The sequence below is a fragment of the Xiphophorus couchianus genome, chromosome 24, assembly GCF_001444195.1.
Source record: "Xiphophorus couchianus chromosome 24, X_couchianus-1.0, whole genome shotgun sequence".
NCBI classification, from domain to species: Eukaryota; Metazoa; Chordata; class Actinopteri; order Cyprinodontiformes; family Poeciliidae; genus Xiphophorus; species Xiphophorus couchianus.
The window spans coordinates 10,347,353-10,364,508 of record NC_040251.1 but is presented as its reverse complement, the minus strand read 5'-3'; the positions used below and the strand labels follow the sequence as shown (position 1 = coordinate 10,364,508).

Sequence of the window (17,156 nt, the reverse complement as noted above, 5' to 3'; positions counted from 1 at the left end):
GAAACAACACTTTTTGTTTCAACAAAATGTTGACCCAGTTACGATGAATGCAGAGGCGCCAGTCAGATAAAACATCATTCTGCACTGTTTATTTAAAAAAAAAAAAAAAAAGGGTTACAGATAATGTAGTTTAAAATAACAATTTACATTCAATAAGTAACCCATCAGCGCTTTTGTGGATGTAAATTTCTATCAGCCCTAGGACAAATGTATTAACTCTTGATATGGGCTGGATATATAGCAATACAGTTTCTACCAATCAACAAAATGTTCATGTATACAGACATTATTCAACAATGCCATTTGTATTATGCATTTTATTTACGAGATAAACTTCTGAAATATTTATACTACTTTTGCTGAAATTGATTTAAAATGGGAGTAGATTTTTTTGTTCAATTCTTTTCTGTTTTTACAATATGATTACCTATAAAAAGAACATAAAGCAATTAAAATACTGGCATTGTTTTTCGCTTATATATGGTATCAAGCTAGATTTAAATAGAACAACTGATAGGCTATCTACTGGTATTAGGTAATGTATCATTTTTAAGACTAATTATTTGTTTCATGAGTAATGTGTCCACAGTTATCAAATACCTCCTGCTTTTTAATTTAAAGAACACCTAAGAAACGGTAAAATGATCAATTTAAGTTACATGACAATGAGTCCAAGATAAACAGGCAATATTTTACCTCAAATTGTAATGCAATCAGTGTGAAGAATTACTCTTAGACATAGCACACATGCTGGGATAATCATACAGCAGCAGCAGTTTCCACAGCACTCCAGCAGGAATAATTTACAGACAGATAAAATCTAGCACTTGTTCCCTTTCTATGGTAAATCGTGCAGGTTGTGTTTCTGGTAAAGTTCCTCTGTGATCTGGTACACCTCACAAAGGAGAGGCACGGCCTTCCCCAGGACGTCCACGACCTGCTCAGGTGTGCCGACGTTCATCACTTCAAAGAAAGCCAGTCTTACAGGAAGGCTGTAGAAAGCCATGCCAGCTGACTTACGGATCAGCCACGGGTGGTGCTGGGCCAGGGACTCATTGTAGGCGTCCCTGCACATGACTGAAGTCTTGTCGTCTTCCTTGCTGGTCCGCAGGCGTTCCAGGAAGAGCTGAAGCCACCTCAATGCACGGTGGAGCCTCAGCAGAGTGCGGCAACCCGACTCAGGATAGATACCCTTCTTGTCCACGTCCACCAGTTCATTGTCCAGCTCAAACTTGACCATGGACTGCACTGTGGCGTAGTGAGGGCCGTTCTCACTCTTCAGGTAGTTCATCAGGATCTGGGTCTTGCTGACAGCATCTTTAGAGATGAAACCGAAGAGGCTCCCCAAGCTGTTCAGAAGCCTATCGACAAGACAAACAGACACACCGTGTGAGCACTTTTATATTTTCTTACTGCAGTCAGTGTGCTTACAGGAGTCTAGCTCCGAAACATAATCAGATAAGAGTTGTAAGAATCTACCAGGCTTAACCTCCAGTGTTTCCTTTTCAAGGCCCATGTACATATGAATAATAAAATTAATCAGTGACAACTGATTGGGTCATAATCAGAACGCTAACATAAATATTGAAAAGCACTGTTAAGACTCAGATATTCCCTTATGCGAGACATATATATTTATTCTACACAAAGTTGTGTGCTTCATGCGCTTGTTTGCTAATTCTAATGAATATGGCATATAACTTATTAAAACCAAAGTTTTAGTTCCACAAACAAAATATTACATAACACTGCTAAAAAAGATCAGAGATATGACATCTTTGCCATCCTCTGAAGGCTACAGTTATCCTTGCTACTTGTGCACCTTGTTTTACCACAGTTTTTCCTCCCACTTAACTTTCTTCTACAATGAGTGGATACAGCTTGTTGATAGGTTTTTTTGTAACTTTTTGTGTGTTACTCTCATAGTTAAGAACAACTTTCCAGTAAACACTTTTCCCTATGACAGTGTAGACCATAACATTTCTACGTTAAAAACCCTTTTAAGTTTACACCATTATATTTTACTGATCATAAACCAATATTATCAAAATGAATATCAGAAATATTACTTTGCTTGTGGAATGATATATTTTATGTATGAGATTCACATTTTTGATAAAAATAGAACAAAATAAATTAACTTTTCACTGCAGTGCTGGAAAGTTCCATCAGTAAAAGAAGTGGTGTCGTCAGCCATTACTCCTAGCATCTGTTAGACAATTTCAATATGTTTTTACATTCCTGCTATTATTTGTACATCCCTGTTGTTTGCACTGTTATTTCAACTTCTCGTAGATTGTCTGCTGTTATTTTATGCACAAATATGCATACGGTCAAAAAAAAAATCCAACTCAGTTGCACATTTCTTAAATCAGAGTATGCTGTTTTTTCTTATGCTGTAAATTACTCACTGTATGGTTCTGATTTTGGTTTCTTAGTTCTGATATTATATGTTTATTACTATGTTAATCTACATGCTTTGCCTTATCTATCTCTTTGCTGCTGGTACACCTGAATATTCCCACTGAGGGGAAATAAAGGTTATTTCTGTTCTAAATTAATTTACTGAGATGCCCCTGTATTGTGCAGCCCTACTTCAAGCAGGGATTCTAGTTTATTTTTCAAATAAGGAACTCAAATTACAAAGTGCAAATGGATTAACTAGAAGTGACGTCGTCCTTGAAACAAATTCGCCTTGTGAAAAGCAGATAAGCAGGAAACAAAGTACAAAACTTATGTGAAGAATATGGCTTCAAGCTCACCAGCAGTGAGTTTGAAGCTACAGTGTCTAAAGAAGCAGAAGGAGGCTGGCAGTGTCATGGCCACACGTTAGTGATCCAACCTGAACAACACGTTACCTCGAAAACCCAAGACCTGAAAGGTTGGTTTGGTCAGCTTTCAGGAATCCAGTCATTGTACTTTACCTAACCTGCTTTTTAATTTAGAATTTAATTAGCACAAGCCTTGTACCTTACTAAAAATGCTTTTTCTTTAAAAAATATCCAGCTATTTTCAATTACTTTAATCTAACCCATTACTATGGAGGATTAAAACACGACAAAAATATTTAACAATCACTTACTTCACAAGACCCCTCCATCCAGAAACGTAGTGTTCGATGTAGATTTCTTTTTCTGGCGATAGACACGATTTAAAACTCTCCAGGACCTCCTGCAGACAGAATTTCTGGTTCTCCGAATCTGCCATTGTGGGTTTTTCCACTATCAGGAAGCGAACTAAATAAATAAAATATAGCTGTTTAACAGCGACCGACTCTTGAAAGAGGAGTCAGGTGTAAAGAGAGAGAGTGAAATGTCGAACACATTACCGGTGAGAAAAGCTCAAAGGTATGGTAATAAAATTCGTCATTGCAGTTTTTCTGCAAGTTATTCCTGTTTTTAAGTCCATACCTACTGCGCAGACTCGAACCGGAAAAGTCCCGGAAATTGAAGAAATGCCTTCAAGATAAAAGTACGCGGAATGTTAAGTCAGACTGATTTACTTTTATAATTGAAAATTCGTCGACAAGCCAAACAACGCACATGTTCCAAGTATTATTTACACATTTATGTGCAAGGAATATGCAAGAATAATCACAATTACATTAATTTTGGTTTAACATTATCAATCAAAACTAAAAGTAAATCGTGCCATACTAACTTACAACGTTTTGCAGGAAGCCTCTTTTGTGGTATAAAGTTTTAAAGTATTCCTCGAATTGCGATTTTGGAGGATGCTGTGAGAAAAAGCTAGACTTTATTTTTGAAAGCTTTTATTTTGGAAGCGCTTACCGGAAGTTCAGTTGTAGCCCCCTAGCTTAATGTCACTGTATGTAGCGCATGCACACCTTTCAACAACCATTTCTTTCTCATTTACTGTGTTTAGATAAATTATTATTAGAACTTTAGACGCATTACTCATTAGTCTACAGAATCCAGCAGCGGGCCGATGATACAAAATGCCTGAAATAAAAGTAACACCTTTAGGTGAGTATTGTTGCCTTTTATCCTTAGGCTAAGCTAGTTCCGTCAACATTACATCTTTAACTTCAATTTAACAACTTTAAAACTGCGCGTGGCATTTCACTCTCTTCCAGCAAAGCTTCGGGGTTTTTTGCGCACGTGTATCGATAATATAATAATTGTTTTCAACATTTTCACTCACTTTTTTAAAGCAGAATTGTGTTTGTAGATTCTCAATTTCTGCATTCCCTATCCAAGGTGCTGGACAGGATGTCGGTCGCAGCTGCATTCTCGTGTCCATCGGAGGCAAAAACATCATGCTGGACTGTGGGATGCACATGGGATACAACGACGATGTAAGTGAATCTAAAATATATAAATACATGTGTGTATCTATTAAAAGTTCAGGCCTGTGCCGACACAAGGTCAACTTCATATGTTGATTTAAAACGTTCAAAACACTTATTGGTACGGTATCATTGTTAAAGGTGTGTAAAAATTCTTTGAACAAATTCATATTTTACTTTTATTCATAAAAGGTGCGTTGTGTAGCTTTTATAAATAGTTTTTGATGGTCAGTGTTGTAAATAAAATCATTTTGTATGTCAAAATGTTTCCTTTTATCTTCTTTGAAGGGTGTTGTTTAGTCAAGTTAAATGTCCACATAGACATGAAGTACATGGTATATGGACAATGACTGTTTTTTTTTATTCCAGAGGCGTTTTCCAGACTTTTCCTACATAACACCGAACGGCCGTCTGACAGACTTCTTAGACTGCGTGATCATCAGGTTTGTTGTGTTTTTCTTCAATGCTCCATTCCTGAAACGTTCATACAACCAATCTTTGTGCTCACCTTGTTCCACCTGTTCTGATGCTCAGCCACTTTCACCTGGACCACTGCGGCGCCCTGCCTTACATGAGCGAGATGGTAGGCTACGACGGACCCATCTACATGACCCATCCCACCAAGGCTATTTGTCCCATTTTACTTGAAGATTTCCGAAAGATCACCGTTGACAAGAAGGGAGAAACCAACTTCTTCACCTCGCAAATGATCAAGGACTGTATGAAGAAAGTGATTCCTTTGAACCTCCACCAAACTGTCCAGGTGCCGTGCTGATGTCACACTTTCGGATGACTTTGTCTAATCCCATCTTGTTCTGTGCCAGATGCTCGACCCGTTTGATGGCAAATCAAGCTGTTTCTGTTGTGCTCCTGGCAGGTGGATGATGAGCTGGAGATCAAGGCGTACTATGCAGGCCACGTTCTGGGAGCTGCTATGGTGCAGATCAAAGTGGGATCAGAGTCTGTGGTCTACACTGTGAGTGTAAACAAGTTTGCACTGTGTCACAGCAGGTGATTGTAATGACTGCAGCCTGAGATAAATCTCTCTATCTGTTTTAGGGAGACTATAACATGACGCCAGACAGGCATTTAGGGTAAGTTGTCTTTGCCATTTTTCACCGGTGGTTGTAAAATGTTGCTTTACTGCAATTCAGCGCAATCTTGCAGAAATAAAGCATGAAGCAGATATGAAGAGAGTGGTGAATGCCTTACTCGTGTCAAAGGGAGCTTTGCAAACTTATTTTTAATTAAATTGTCTTATTTAGATGTAATTTTCTTATGTTTAAAAGAAATGTACTAATTTTACCCATTTGGATGCAAAATTCCTGGTTCAAATTGTAAAACTTCACATAGATTTAAAATAACTTTTCTTGTAGAGAGACATCACCCTATTAAACACATAAAAAAATAAAATAAATGATGAAAATATTGGTTTCAGTCCATTTCTACCAACAATTTTACCTGTGTCTTTAATGATAACTCATTGTCTATTGCCCACATTTAATTCAAGCAAATTTAAGTGTTTAATTTTCAGAAGCATTCTATGAACATTTCTTTCAGCTGAGATGTGAATTGGCCAAAGACCTGAACCACACAATTTTCCATAAAACAATTCTTCATATTTTTATGTATCATACTCCAACACACCTGATTCAAGTTCTTTAAGAAATCTATTATTGACCCATTTATTTAAATCTGGTGAAGGATAAAAATGGAGATAAAAACAGGATAAAAACAGGAGAGTGAGTCCTGAAACCTAAGGTTGGGTCCACTGCCTTTTTGGATAAAGTTTTTTTTGAGGGCCAGTTTTTCCTGTCAAACAGGTCAGAGAATCTCGTCAGACTCAACAAATGAAGGGCTTTTTTGTTGAGCATCAGACTGTCGCAATCAATGCAAAGGGAAACAAAAAACTGAAGAGAAGAGAACTACTAGTGCAAGAAGAGTTTTAAAGTATTAAAATAAGTCTTAAATGATATCAACATTTCGTATATCAGTGTAAAAACATAAAGAAGGGAAAAAAATAAAAGTTGAATTTCTGTGAGAATTAATGACCCTCAAATTTTATTGGATTTTATGAGAAGTTATGATCAAAATTCACAAAGTATTGCTTAAGTTTAGCCTTTTTGGTGGTGGGAATAAATATCTTCCAAATTGACTTTATTCTGCCAAAAGGTCAAATTTGTTACTGTAGAATATGTTTTTACTGTTAAGAACTCAGACAGAATATTTTTCCTCTTGGTAATAAGGCAGAATATTATCTTTCTGATTACATATTTCTTATATGCTGGATTTTAGGCAAGTCCTGAAATGAACCATTCACAGTCTAAATATACTGAATTCATTTTTTTATAAAACAATTCATTGTGTTTTAAGCTATCAAACAGATGGTATACAAGTGGTAGACATTTGCCATTATGAAGTTGGGTAATTTGTATGCAAAATTAAGCATAATTTGCATAACCCACCGCTAGATGGCGGTGTGTTTTATATACAGTGTTTCCAGTGCATTCCTTGATTGACGCAGAATAGTCTATAAAGGGTCAAAATGTTGATCATTTCTCATTTTGTTAATGGAAAACATCAGCTAACAGACTGTAATTAAAAATAACATATTCTTCCTCAGAGAAAACCTTGTGCAATAACTAAAAACTGCTACATTGTTAACTTGACTAAAAAAAATGTAATTCTGGGTATGTTTACATTATAAAGGTTGGACATTTGTAAAACTTTGACCCAGTTTACCACATACAAAACTGTATCAGCAGTGTAATCACCAATCAAATGACTGGAGCACAAATGGCAGCTGCAGGCTTGTTGATAGCAGCACGGCTAGACGCAGGGAAGGTAAATGAGGTTTTTATTCCTGGAAGAGAAACTGTTGTGATGCAAAATATGCAATCTGAAATTATGCATCTACAAATTATCACATCTGATATGTAGCTCAGGAAATACTTTTTAAAACAAAAGAAGAGGCTGCAGTTACAGTCAGATGCTAACAGTAAAAAGAAATAACGGATGTTGAAATTTATTGGTAAAAATAACTTTGTTCTGTATTGAAAGTAGAAATAAAACATGCTAAAGCCTAGAGTAATTGTGCAGCCGCTACATTTTCAACATTGTTTGTGTTTTCTAGCGCTGCTTGGATTGATAAATGTCGTCCTGACATCCTAATCTCGGAATCAACGTACGCCACAACTATCCGTGATTCAAAAAGATGCAGAGAAAGAGACTTCCTGAAGAAAGTTCATGAAACCATAGAAAGAGGAGGAAAGGTAAAAATTAAATCTATTCTAATTTAATATTTTGTTACTGAATTAGAATGTTGTGTGACATTTCTGCTTTAAAATTCCCCAGGTCCTTATTCCAGTTTTTGCTCTGGGACGTGCACAAGAGCTCTGCATCCTGCTGGAAACATTTTGGTAAAGTTTACTTTCAAACGAAACATCAGAATCAAAGCTTGAAGCATTTTTACACATTTATGTCAAAGGAAGAAAATAAGAAAGCAAAGGCAGTGATGTGTGGAGATAATTGCAACCTGTTCCCTGATATCAGATGTAAAGCTTTTTTTCTGTCAAAAGATTGTTGACATTCCAGTTAAATAAAATAAAACCTCTCAGCATGAAGCAATTACTTCCTGACTGCAACACAAAAAGCAAGGCGTCTATCTCGACAGCTCATTATATAAGATGCATTCATTTTATTAGGCCTGAAAGAATAATTACATGATATTAACATTTTTTGTTCACTAACTGGGCTGTCTTTAATTCCCTCTTTGCACACAGGGAGAGAATGAACCTAAAAGCCCCGATCTACTTTTCCACTGGGCTGACAGAGAAAGCCAATCATTACTACAAGCTTTTCATAACATGGACCAACCAGAAGATCCGAAAAACCTTTGTACAGAGAAACATGTTTGAATTTAAACACATCAAGGCCTTCGATCGCTCCTATGCAGATAATCCTGGGCCAATGGTGAGCTGGCTTTTCTACAGATGTTAAAGTTTCAAACTGCTGCAAAGTTTTTAAGATAAGCCTGTTCTTTCAGGTGGTGTTCGCCACACCGGGTATGCTGCATGCTGGCCAGTCTTTGCAGATATTCAAGAAATGGGCTGGCAATGACAAGAACATGGTGAGTCTTTTATGCAAAGGAAAATCTTTTTATGTTCCTAGAGTCCTTATTCCAAATTTTGTACAAAGTTTACTTCATTCACACATTTTATGATCCCTTGTTTGGAAACCTTCTCCTTAAGAAGAAAAAGTAGCAAACAACAAGCACACCTCTCTCATCCAACGTCACACAGGACACAAATAATACATTTTCTGCAGTTAAATTATTTTTTTAATGTAGCATTCATGTAATTAATTTACAGTTTAAAATTAACTTGTCATTTATTGATATATATACAAAAGTTTAGCATGAAGAGAAGTGGTTTGGAAGAAAACAATCTTTGAAATGATACAGCACTCTACTTCATTATACTTTGACAGCTTATATTTTATTACAAAATTGAGCTATTGCCTTTCGTTTCTTCAGACAAGATTTGTTCTGTAAACAGAAAATGTTCCATTTGTTTTGTTCTGATTTTTGATGTTAATAAACTGTTTGATCATCTCAAATTATAAACGCTATTTCTTTACGTATTTTGAATATAACTTGCAGAATCTACATAGTAGTCCACCAAATCATAAAATTGTATACATTTTATGTTGTAAAACACTAAGATAGGTTGAAAGCACATTTTAAGCACATCGATTTATGTAATGATGTTCTAAAACAGGACAGCAGTATGGTCGTCTGTTTCCTAATCACACTAAAAAATGAAAATTTTCCCATTGCTTTGATCATGGTGGGAGCGACCTGTTTTCAGTCCATCAGTTTGAAATGATCTGTTTTGAAAAAAATGAAAAGACCTTATTTTTATTTTTATATGGTAGCACTGGGAAGTTTTCTATCCTCCTTAACTGACACTACTGAATGATAATTAAAGAAAAAAATTCTCTTTTAAGGTGATCATGCCCGGGTATTGTGTGCAAGGGACTATTGGTCATAAGATCCTTAATGGGCAACGAAAACTGGAGATGGAAGGAAGATCAACGGTAAGATTTTTCTTTTCTTTTCAGATAACTAACATATTGGGTCAGATTATTATAATGCATCTTTTTTACACCTCATCTTTCCTAATAGCAACACTTTTTAGGCTTAAAGTGGAGCATAAGATCCTTCTCAAAGCAAAAGCAAATCTTTAAAAAAGGACACAAACTTGTTTATTTTGAGTAGCATAAAGGATTTTATTTTAAGAAGAGCTAAAGAACGATTTGTAGTTTTTGCTTCACGTTATTCAAATTCAGTTAAAAATAAATAAATAAAATAAGCACCTTTTAATGCCAATTATTATTTGGTTAATAAAAAAAATAAATTAAATGATCAAACATACACCAAAGGAATGCTATAGTATTGCATTTTAGGCAATAAATTGATTTTCTTTTTCTTATTTAAAAAGAAACTGAATTATTTGATTTACTTTTTTATGTATTTCTAATATTTCAGCAAGTAAGTGTAAGTGGTTAAATTAAAAATATGCAGAATGGCTTTTTTTATCTGATTAATCGCTCAATTGTCAGAAAGATTTATTACTAAATTAATCATAAGATGCAGCCCTAAATAAATAAGCTTGTTAATCTTTTTGTCCGTTTTTCCTGCATCCACATCTGACTGTGATCGCTGCAGTTGGATGTGAAGCTCCAGGTGGAGTACATGTCCTTCAGTGCACACGCTGATGCAAAGGGCATCATGCAGCTGATTCGCATGGCAGAGCCTCGCAACATGCTGCTGGTGCATGGCGAGGCTGCAAAAATGGAGTTTCTCAAGGGGAAGATTGAACAGGAGTTCAGTAAGTGCTGCTGAAGACACAGCCTCAAACATCTGCAGTTAATTTATTGTTTTGTTGTTTTGGAAGATGTTTTGCATCTGGGGGCAGAAGGGATTTCCAGCCTGGTTAATTCTAAACTCTTTAAATGGCAGGTATAGACTGTTACATGCCAGCCAACGGGGAGACGACGGCCGTGACGACGAACCCCAGCGTTCCTGTGGACATATCGCTCAACCTGCTCAAGAGGGAGATGGTTCTTGGAGGTTAAGTGTTATCTAGTGGTTTTTGTTCATCCGGCTTTTTGTCATACTTTACGCTTCTTGCCGCCTTCGTACAGTAACTTGACCCAGATCAGTTGGAATGATAAGGTCGACTAAGTAAATCCAAAACGGCTTGATTACTGAATGCATAAATGGTTTTCCTGATGTCATTTTATTATTGTGGTTGGGTAATTCTTTGATTAGAAATGTTAATAAAGCCAAAAATTTGCTTAATTATTTACATGATATATATGATCAAATCAAATCAATATGTGTCCTCCATTTATTCATAATCATCACCCTTATTAAAGACACTAGTAGGTCCATAAAAAATACATAAAAAATAGAAGTTATTAATTAAAAATTATCAATACTATTAGTGAGGATTTTTATGTAATAAATACTTATCTTATACTGCAGTAGCATATTTTCACTCTGAAAATGTAGAAAATGCATTAATTTAAGTATTTTTCAGTGTGTAATACCCCGCAATAAGAAACTATAGTTTTTCTTTTATTTATGAGAATTTTGAAAGCCATGGAAAAATATTCTGTTTTGTTTGGTGTAGAGCTGCAGCCAACGAATATACTTTAAAAAATGTTTTCTAGTTTATTTGTTAAACTGTATTGTATATTTATATACATATATATATATATTTTTCTTTTTTTAAAGGCCCTCTACCTGATCCTAAAAAACCCCGCACCATGCATGGAACCCTCATCATGAAAGAAAATGTAAGTTTTCATAGTTTTGGGTCACATGGTTTGTCAGGAATATCTTACCACTAAAATACAGCAGAACTGCAGTAAAACCTGCTTTCGTATGAGTTACAAAAGATACTCAGTTTGCACTTTAATGCTTTTCTAAAATGTATTTATTTTAATTGTCAAACATAGTGATATTAGCCTAAATAAAATCTCTGTTGTTGAGTGTCTTGGAGAAGAGAGATGATATTGTATTAAGACATATTAAGACAATAGTGATTGATTTCAAAAAATTTAACAATAGACCACCTTGTGTTGTTTTGTAGTATTACAGTTTTTAATGAAATATACAAAGTATAAAAGGTTCAGGTGAGTGTGTTCTCTCAGTTTAGCTAAAATGAATTTTTTCAGTTTCTTTGAAACTGAAAAAAGTTGGAATTTTTCAGAAAGATTTAAAGTCACAGCCTGTCCTCCAGAGTTTTTTTCCCCCATAAATTTGCTTAAGCTTTGTATCTTAATGATTTCAGCTGTGTTTACATTTAAAATGTCAGCTGTCATCAGGATGCAGATGCAAATTGCAAATTGTATCCAGCTGTAATTAAAAGACTGTCAGTTTCTCTTGCCTATTAAACCGACATCTGAGTGCATCTGTTGTTGCTCTCCTTATGACATTCTGTTGCATTCATCTCATTACTGTGTTTTTTTTGTAAATTTTGTTTTCTGGTGTCTTTTTGCTGCAGAGCTTGAAGCTGGTGTCATCAGAGCAGGCCCTGAAAGAGCTGGGCCTCAACGAACATCAGTTACGCTTCACCTGCCGCGTGCAACTCCAGGACCCGCACAGTGACTCCGACACACTCCACAGAATCTACACACACCTCAAGAGGTCAGAGCAGTCCTCACCTTACCACCTCCAACTCATTCTGCTTTATGTTGCATTTCATCCTCATCTTGAATGTTTTGTTTTTGGTGTTAGTGTGCTAAAAGATTACACTATCCAGCACCTTCCTGATGGAACAGTCATGGTGGAATCTATCGTTATAAAAGTCTCCTCTTCGGCCGAAGATGCCAACGCCAAAGTCCTGCTGCTGTCTTGGAGTTATCAGGTACAGCTACGTCATTTTATTTGTCATTCCTATATCAGACCAATAAAAAGCTATTGTTAATATACAGAAATGGAGAGTTAATGAAAAATCTGTCTAATAACTGCTTAAAGAAAAGGTTTTAATCCGACCAATGAAGCTCATCAAAATGCATATTCTAATTTATTGAATATGACTGTACAGAAAGAGAGCAGGGTTTGTTTGGATGTTTGACATTCTTGAAAATCTTTGAATTTCAATTAGGTGGTCTCAAGGTTGGGCAGTGCTTAATTTCAGTACAAATTCCTTGAAAGTGCTTGATATTCAAACTGTGCAGTTTTCAATATGTAATTTTTGATTAAAAGCCTAAATTCATCAAATTTTATTTACAATTAAAACCAGATATTGAAAGCAGCAGCAGTAGGCAAACAATCTAATTAGTCTTTTCAGAGCTTAAGATTAAGAGTCAAACACATTAACAGAGTTTCATTTTTGCCATGTGCAGTCTTGAGTTTACTCTGTGACCATAATGCAGAAAGAGAATGACAGTCTTGTGGAAACATGGTACTGGCGATGATGGGTTTAACTGTATGGAGTGAAAGTAGTTGTGTGGGTGGACAGAATGAGACAGGGGGCTTTGTGAGTAACAAAAAATAAACAATGAAACCAGAAGGTGGAGTTTCCGTGGTCTCCTGCGTTCCACGCACAATGCAAATAAATGGCAAGGGGAAAAAAGAGAAACCTGATGTTTTCTACCTTATGTATGTATGTAGGTATCGGCTATGAAGATGGTATTTTTTATTAAATGTGAAAAGTACATCAGGAAAAAGTTTACTTCTTGGATTTTTTATTTGTTCTTCAAATAAATGAATAATTTTGACTAGCAATAAAAGTTTGTCTTATTTTAGTTTTAAAAGTTAGTCATATATGAATGACTTAGATACACTAACAAATATTTAGATATTTAAGGCTTACAGAGTATGACTGCTAACAAACTGAATGCTAATAGAAATTGAGATTAACCTTTATGATGTCCATTTTAAGAGACTATACATTCTTATAGGTGTATAACATTAAAATCTCTTTTTGTTGTTTCCCTGTTTTGTTTTCAGGATGAAGACCTGGGGAGCTACCTATCATCTCTACTCAAGAAGGGTCTTCCAACTTGACTGTTTTCATCTTGATTATTTTTTTAGTTGTTTTTGTTTGTTTTAGAGCAATGTAACTTGGAAAGATTTGACTCTTAATGGAACGTTTCCATCACCTGCTCTTCAGTGCGGAAAATGTCAGTTCGTTGTCTTGTCAACGTAAATACTGAAGCTAGAGCTGCTTCCTTTTTGTTAGCAGAGACACTTAACAACTACAAAGGCTCCATTCCCGTTGGTCAAATGACTGAAGCTTCCAGAGAAATTCAGATTTTGATTATTTTATTTTGAAATTTGCCACCATTATATACAGTTTTACAGAAAGAGCTTCATCTCTTAATATTGTACCTATTTATCCAGTGTTTGAGTTGTGTGTTTACATCGACACTAGTTGTAAAATGTGTGCACACCCCTGTTTAAAAGAGACCTTAATGCATTTACATACTTTCACTTTCAATGTGATATGTTGTATGCTATACAACATATCACAATTCCTGTACAATTCAGCTGAAAAACAAATCCATTAGTTGTAAAATATAAAAAAATAAAGCTGAAGTTCTGCGTTTCATAAGTTTGCACATTTGTGTTGAATTTATTTCAGCTGTCAGGTTGAATAAATTTACACTTGCCTTCAATGTTAAGCAATCTCTTTAACCTTGTAGAAGGGATAATGAATAAATGCACAAATACATTACAAGAATTGGATGTCTTTCTAAAATTGACCAAAAGAGAAAATAGAAGCGGGTCAGGGAGGTAGACAAACATCTGTGGCATATAGCAACAAAGAAGGAGTTGCAGAATTTTTAGCAACTACTTGTTGTTTTACTTGTGACAGGAAACATCTAGGCTCAAGATGAAGAAGGGTAGAACTGAACCTGAAAGGAAATCTGTGGATAAGAGATCTCTTCACAATCTGACTGATTTGCAGAATTTGTTATGCAATAGGTTACTGTTGACTGTTTTTCAGTTCAAAGAATACATTAAAGTTAAAAGGCTTTAGAATGTATTCACACCAGCCAGGTTTATTTAGTCCTATTTAATGATACTCTAGTTCTTTGCCTCAAAGGCTTGGTTCATCAGATGTGTGAATGCACAATCAAACTCTGATGCGGACAAATAAAGCAAACTCTGGTCTGTCTATAAACCTAGGTCTGGGTTTGGTTGAAGGTGAACTGTGGTGCTGCTCAAATGTGAATGCTAAGTGGACCGGAGATCACTCCAGAAATAGTGCAAGAATATTGCATGTGTCTAGAAATGGCTCATGGTTTATTACCAAAGACAAAATAGAAAGCCTGATAACACTAAAATCTGACGCCATTCCATTTTTGTTTGCATTTTACAAATAAGGGAGTTGCAGTTGTGTCTTCAGAGGTTTTTGTGTTATTACCTTCAGTGGTTCTTGGTGCAGCAACACCACAGACGAGGAGCTAAACAGGTTTTTCCTAACAGTTTGGTTCATTTCTCAGTGCATGGTGAAAGTAAACCGCACCAGCTGAAAATGTAACAATTGTTGCTACTTTGGTCTCCAATCGAACTAAGTCTATTAATCTATTAGGTGTGAAAAGCTTTCAATTTTTATATCACAAAGTCTTTGCATTTTACAGGGTTCTCTGTACAGGCGTTATTATCTCCTTCAGGTCACTTGAGATGGTGTAAACGCCCCTTCTCCTGCTCACTATGCCCCAAAGCCACGACCTTTTTAGGTGCTCCCATCTGAAATGGCTGGTGGTTATGTAGTAGAGCACAGGGTCCAGGCATGTATTGAGGGTGATGAGCGCCATGGTAACTCGTCTGGCGTTGTAGATGGAAGTCCGGACGGAGCAGTTCTGGATGACCTCCAGGCGCTGAAGAAGGTGCAGGAGGTAAACCACATGGTGTGGCAGGAAGCAGAACAATGTGATGGCCAGGATGGTGTAGATGACCCTCACAGCCTTCTGAGCTGTTTTGGTGCCGATCATGGAAATGCGTTTGGCTGCCAGCGGGTAGCACACCAGGATGATTACGGAGGGCATCAGGGAGCCAAAAACTAGACTGACTATACTGTAAGTCCTCAATCGGTCGTTCCACTCTCTGGTAGCGAAGTTTTCAAAACAGCTGTGGTCATCCCCTCTCTCCAGTGGACCCATGAGGATGAAGACCAGTATAGCCACTCCACCAAAACACCACAGAGCCACACTTACCAGCAGAGACCATTTTGGGTTCCGCATTCTCAGGTAGGCGTGTGGATGCACCGTGGCCATGTAGCGGTCCACGCAGATGCAGGTCATGAAGCAGATGCTCATGTAGATGTTGGCATAGTACAGAAGCCCAGTGAGTTGACAGGCGAAGTCTCCAAACTCCCATTCGTTCTCATGGAGGTGGTAGTGGATCCGCAAGGGCAGCATGCAGAGGATGATGATGTCCGCCGCGGCCAGGTTGCTGATGTAGACACTAAAAGCCGTTCGAGGGCTGATCCGGATGGTGAAGACATACAGCGCCACCAGATTTCCCGGAAGGCCTATAATTAAAGCCAGGATGTAGACCGTTGGGAAGAGATAGTACTGGAATTCTGCTTTAGGGTCGGTGCAGTTTGTCTGGTTCATCATGGATGTCTTTGTTTATGTTCAGATCAGTTTTTTAAAGAAAAAATACTGTAGGTTGATTTTCAGAAACCAACGTCACCTGTAAGTGAAACGAAAAATTTATTTCCATTCAGTTTTTCCATTATTGCTTTCACACAACTAAACCAACCCATTGAAAAAATATAAAGTACTGATTATTTATTCTTAGGTCATCTTACATGGACTCCACATATACAGTCAAGGTTAAATTTATTCAAACAAAAACAAGGATGTGATTATATTTTCAGGTCCATTTGAGGACTTGCAGTAGCGGTAAAGAATGAAGTGAAACGAGGCTGGAAAGCACCAGCCACAGGTGTAAAAGACAGAATGTTATTCCTAAATAACGCTAATTATTTTAGATGTATGTTTAAATACTTTTAAAGTTTTGCACAAACTTTAACCCAAAGTTAATTGACTTTATTTGATTCATCACGACGTCACGTATTTAGCAAACATCTCTATTTGTTTGAGGTGACATTTAAAACATCAAAAAAATTGAGTCATAAAGTTACTTACTCAGATTTTTAAGGCTGCCAGATCCATAAAGCTCGACCGTACCTTTAAAAAACGTGATAAGACCTGCTGCTTCTCTAAGCGCAGTGTGAAAATAAGCTGCTGCTTTCTTTTTTGGTGCAGCTTCCTGTTTCAATGTGTAGATGTACTGTGATGAGTGGGAAATTATAGTGCCTGAAGAGGCGGTCAGCCACCCACAGCAACTTAATGTCATGTGTTTTGTTTCTAATTTTATTTATAGCATTACTGTGTACTAAAAGTGACCAGAGGACATCTCAGTTCATATTTAATGAAAATTCAAGATAATTTTGAGAGAAAACATTGATAGGAAAATTATTGTCTATATTGTTTTGTAACCTCTATATTTTATCTTATAAAATGTATATTCTTCTTTTGCTTGCGGGTAAAGGAAAATATTCATTTTTAATACTTTGTGGTTAAATTAAACATGGTAAAGCAATTATGAAGTTATTTAATTCAGAAGTTCATGGTAAAAAAAAAAAAGCAAATGCACCATCTTCACAGCATCTCACAGGGACAAATCATACAATTGGAGAGCTCTGTTATTTTCACATCATAAAAAATAAATGATTTCCATTTTACTACACAAAGTAAGTATTTAATGCAATTGAAAAACAGAACTTAATATTTGGTACAGAAACCTTGTTTAAAC

At 36.3% G+C, this 17,156-nt stretch overlaps 3 protein-coding genes across 3 annotated transcripts; 1 reads left to right on the top strand and 2 right to left on the bottom strand.

Moving 5' to 3' along the window:
• Nucleotides 1–472: 472 nt before the first annotated feature.
• cptp (ceramide-1-phosphate transfer protein) lies at nucleotides 473–3,440 on the bottom strand. The gene is made up of 2 exons (XM_028011740.1): nucleotides 3,083–3,440; nucleotides 473–1,361 (listed from the first exon to the last, which is right to left on the bottom strand). The coding sequence occupies exons 1-2, from the start codon at nucleotides 3,205–3,207 to the stop codon at nucleotides 839–841; spliced, it is 648 nt and encodes a 215-aa protein (XP_027867541.1). The 5' UTR covers nucleotides 3,208–3,440; the 3' UTR covers nucleotides 473–838.
• Nucleotides 3,441–3,796: 356 nt separating this feature from the next.
• Nucleotides 3,797–13,938, top strand: ints11 (integrator complex subunit 11). Its single transcript, XM_028010967.1, has 17 exons — nucleotides 3,797–3,986; nucleotides 4,221–4,318; nucleotides 4,679–4,752; nucleotides 4,844–5,072; nucleotides 5,187–5,285; nucleotides 5,369–5,403; nucleotides 7,443–7,581; nucleotides 7,664–7,728; nucleotides 8,092–8,281; nucleotides 8,355–8,438; nucleotides 9,317–9,406; nucleotides 10,038–10,200; nucleotides 10,332–10,442; nucleotides 11,112–11,173; nucleotides 11,884–12,026; nucleotides 12,117–12,246; nucleotides 13,335–13,938. Exons 1-17 carry the CDS (start codon nucleotides 3,959–3,961, stop codon nucleotides 13,389–13,391), a joined length of 1,797 nt encoding a protein of 598 aa, XP_027866768.1. The 5' UTR covers nucleotides 3,797–3,958; the 3' UTR covers nucleotides 13,392–13,938.
• LOC114140761 (lysophosphatidic acid receptor 6) lies at nucleotides 13,419–16,614 on the bottom strand. Its single transcript, XM_028010968.1, has 2 exons — nucleotides 16,487–16,614; nucleotides 13,419–16,028 (listed from the first exon to the last, which is right to left on the bottom strand). Exon 2 carries the CDS (start codon nucleotides 15,950–15,952, stop codon nucleotides 14,966–14,968), a length of 987 nt encoding a protein of 328 aa, XP_027866769.1. The 5' UTR covers nucleotides 15,953–16,028; nucleotides 16,487–16,614; the 3' UTR covers nucleotides 13,419–14,965.
• Nucleotides 16,615–17,156: the final 542 nt, after the last annotated feature.

Excerpts from the sequence above, each read along its gene's own strand:
- ints11 (XM_028010967.1), top strand. The coding sequence starts at position 3,959 with ATGCCTGAAATAAAAGTAACACCTTTAG. Across the intron at positions 4,319-4,678 it reads ACATGGGATACAACGACGAT|AGGCGTTTTCCAGACTTTTC; the intron begins GTAAGTGAATCT and ends TTTTTATTCCAG. Across the intron at positions 7,582-7,663 it reads CCATAGAAAGAGGAGGAAAG|GTCCTTATTCCAGTTTTTGC; the intron begins GTAAAAATTAAA and ends AAAATTCCCCAG.
- LOC114140761 (XM_028010968.1), bottom strand. The coding sequence starts at position 15,952 with ATGATGAACCAGACAAACTGCACCGACCCTAAAGCAGAATTCCAGTAC.
- cptp (XM_028011740.1), bottom strand. The coding sequence starts at position 3,207 with ATGGCAGATTCGGAGAACCAGAAATTCTGTCTGCAGGAGGTCCTGGAG. Across the intron at positions 1,362-3,082 it reads GGATGGAGGGGTCTTGTGAA|GCTTCTGAACAGCTTGGGGA; the intron begins GTAAGTGATTGT and ends TCTTGTCGATAG.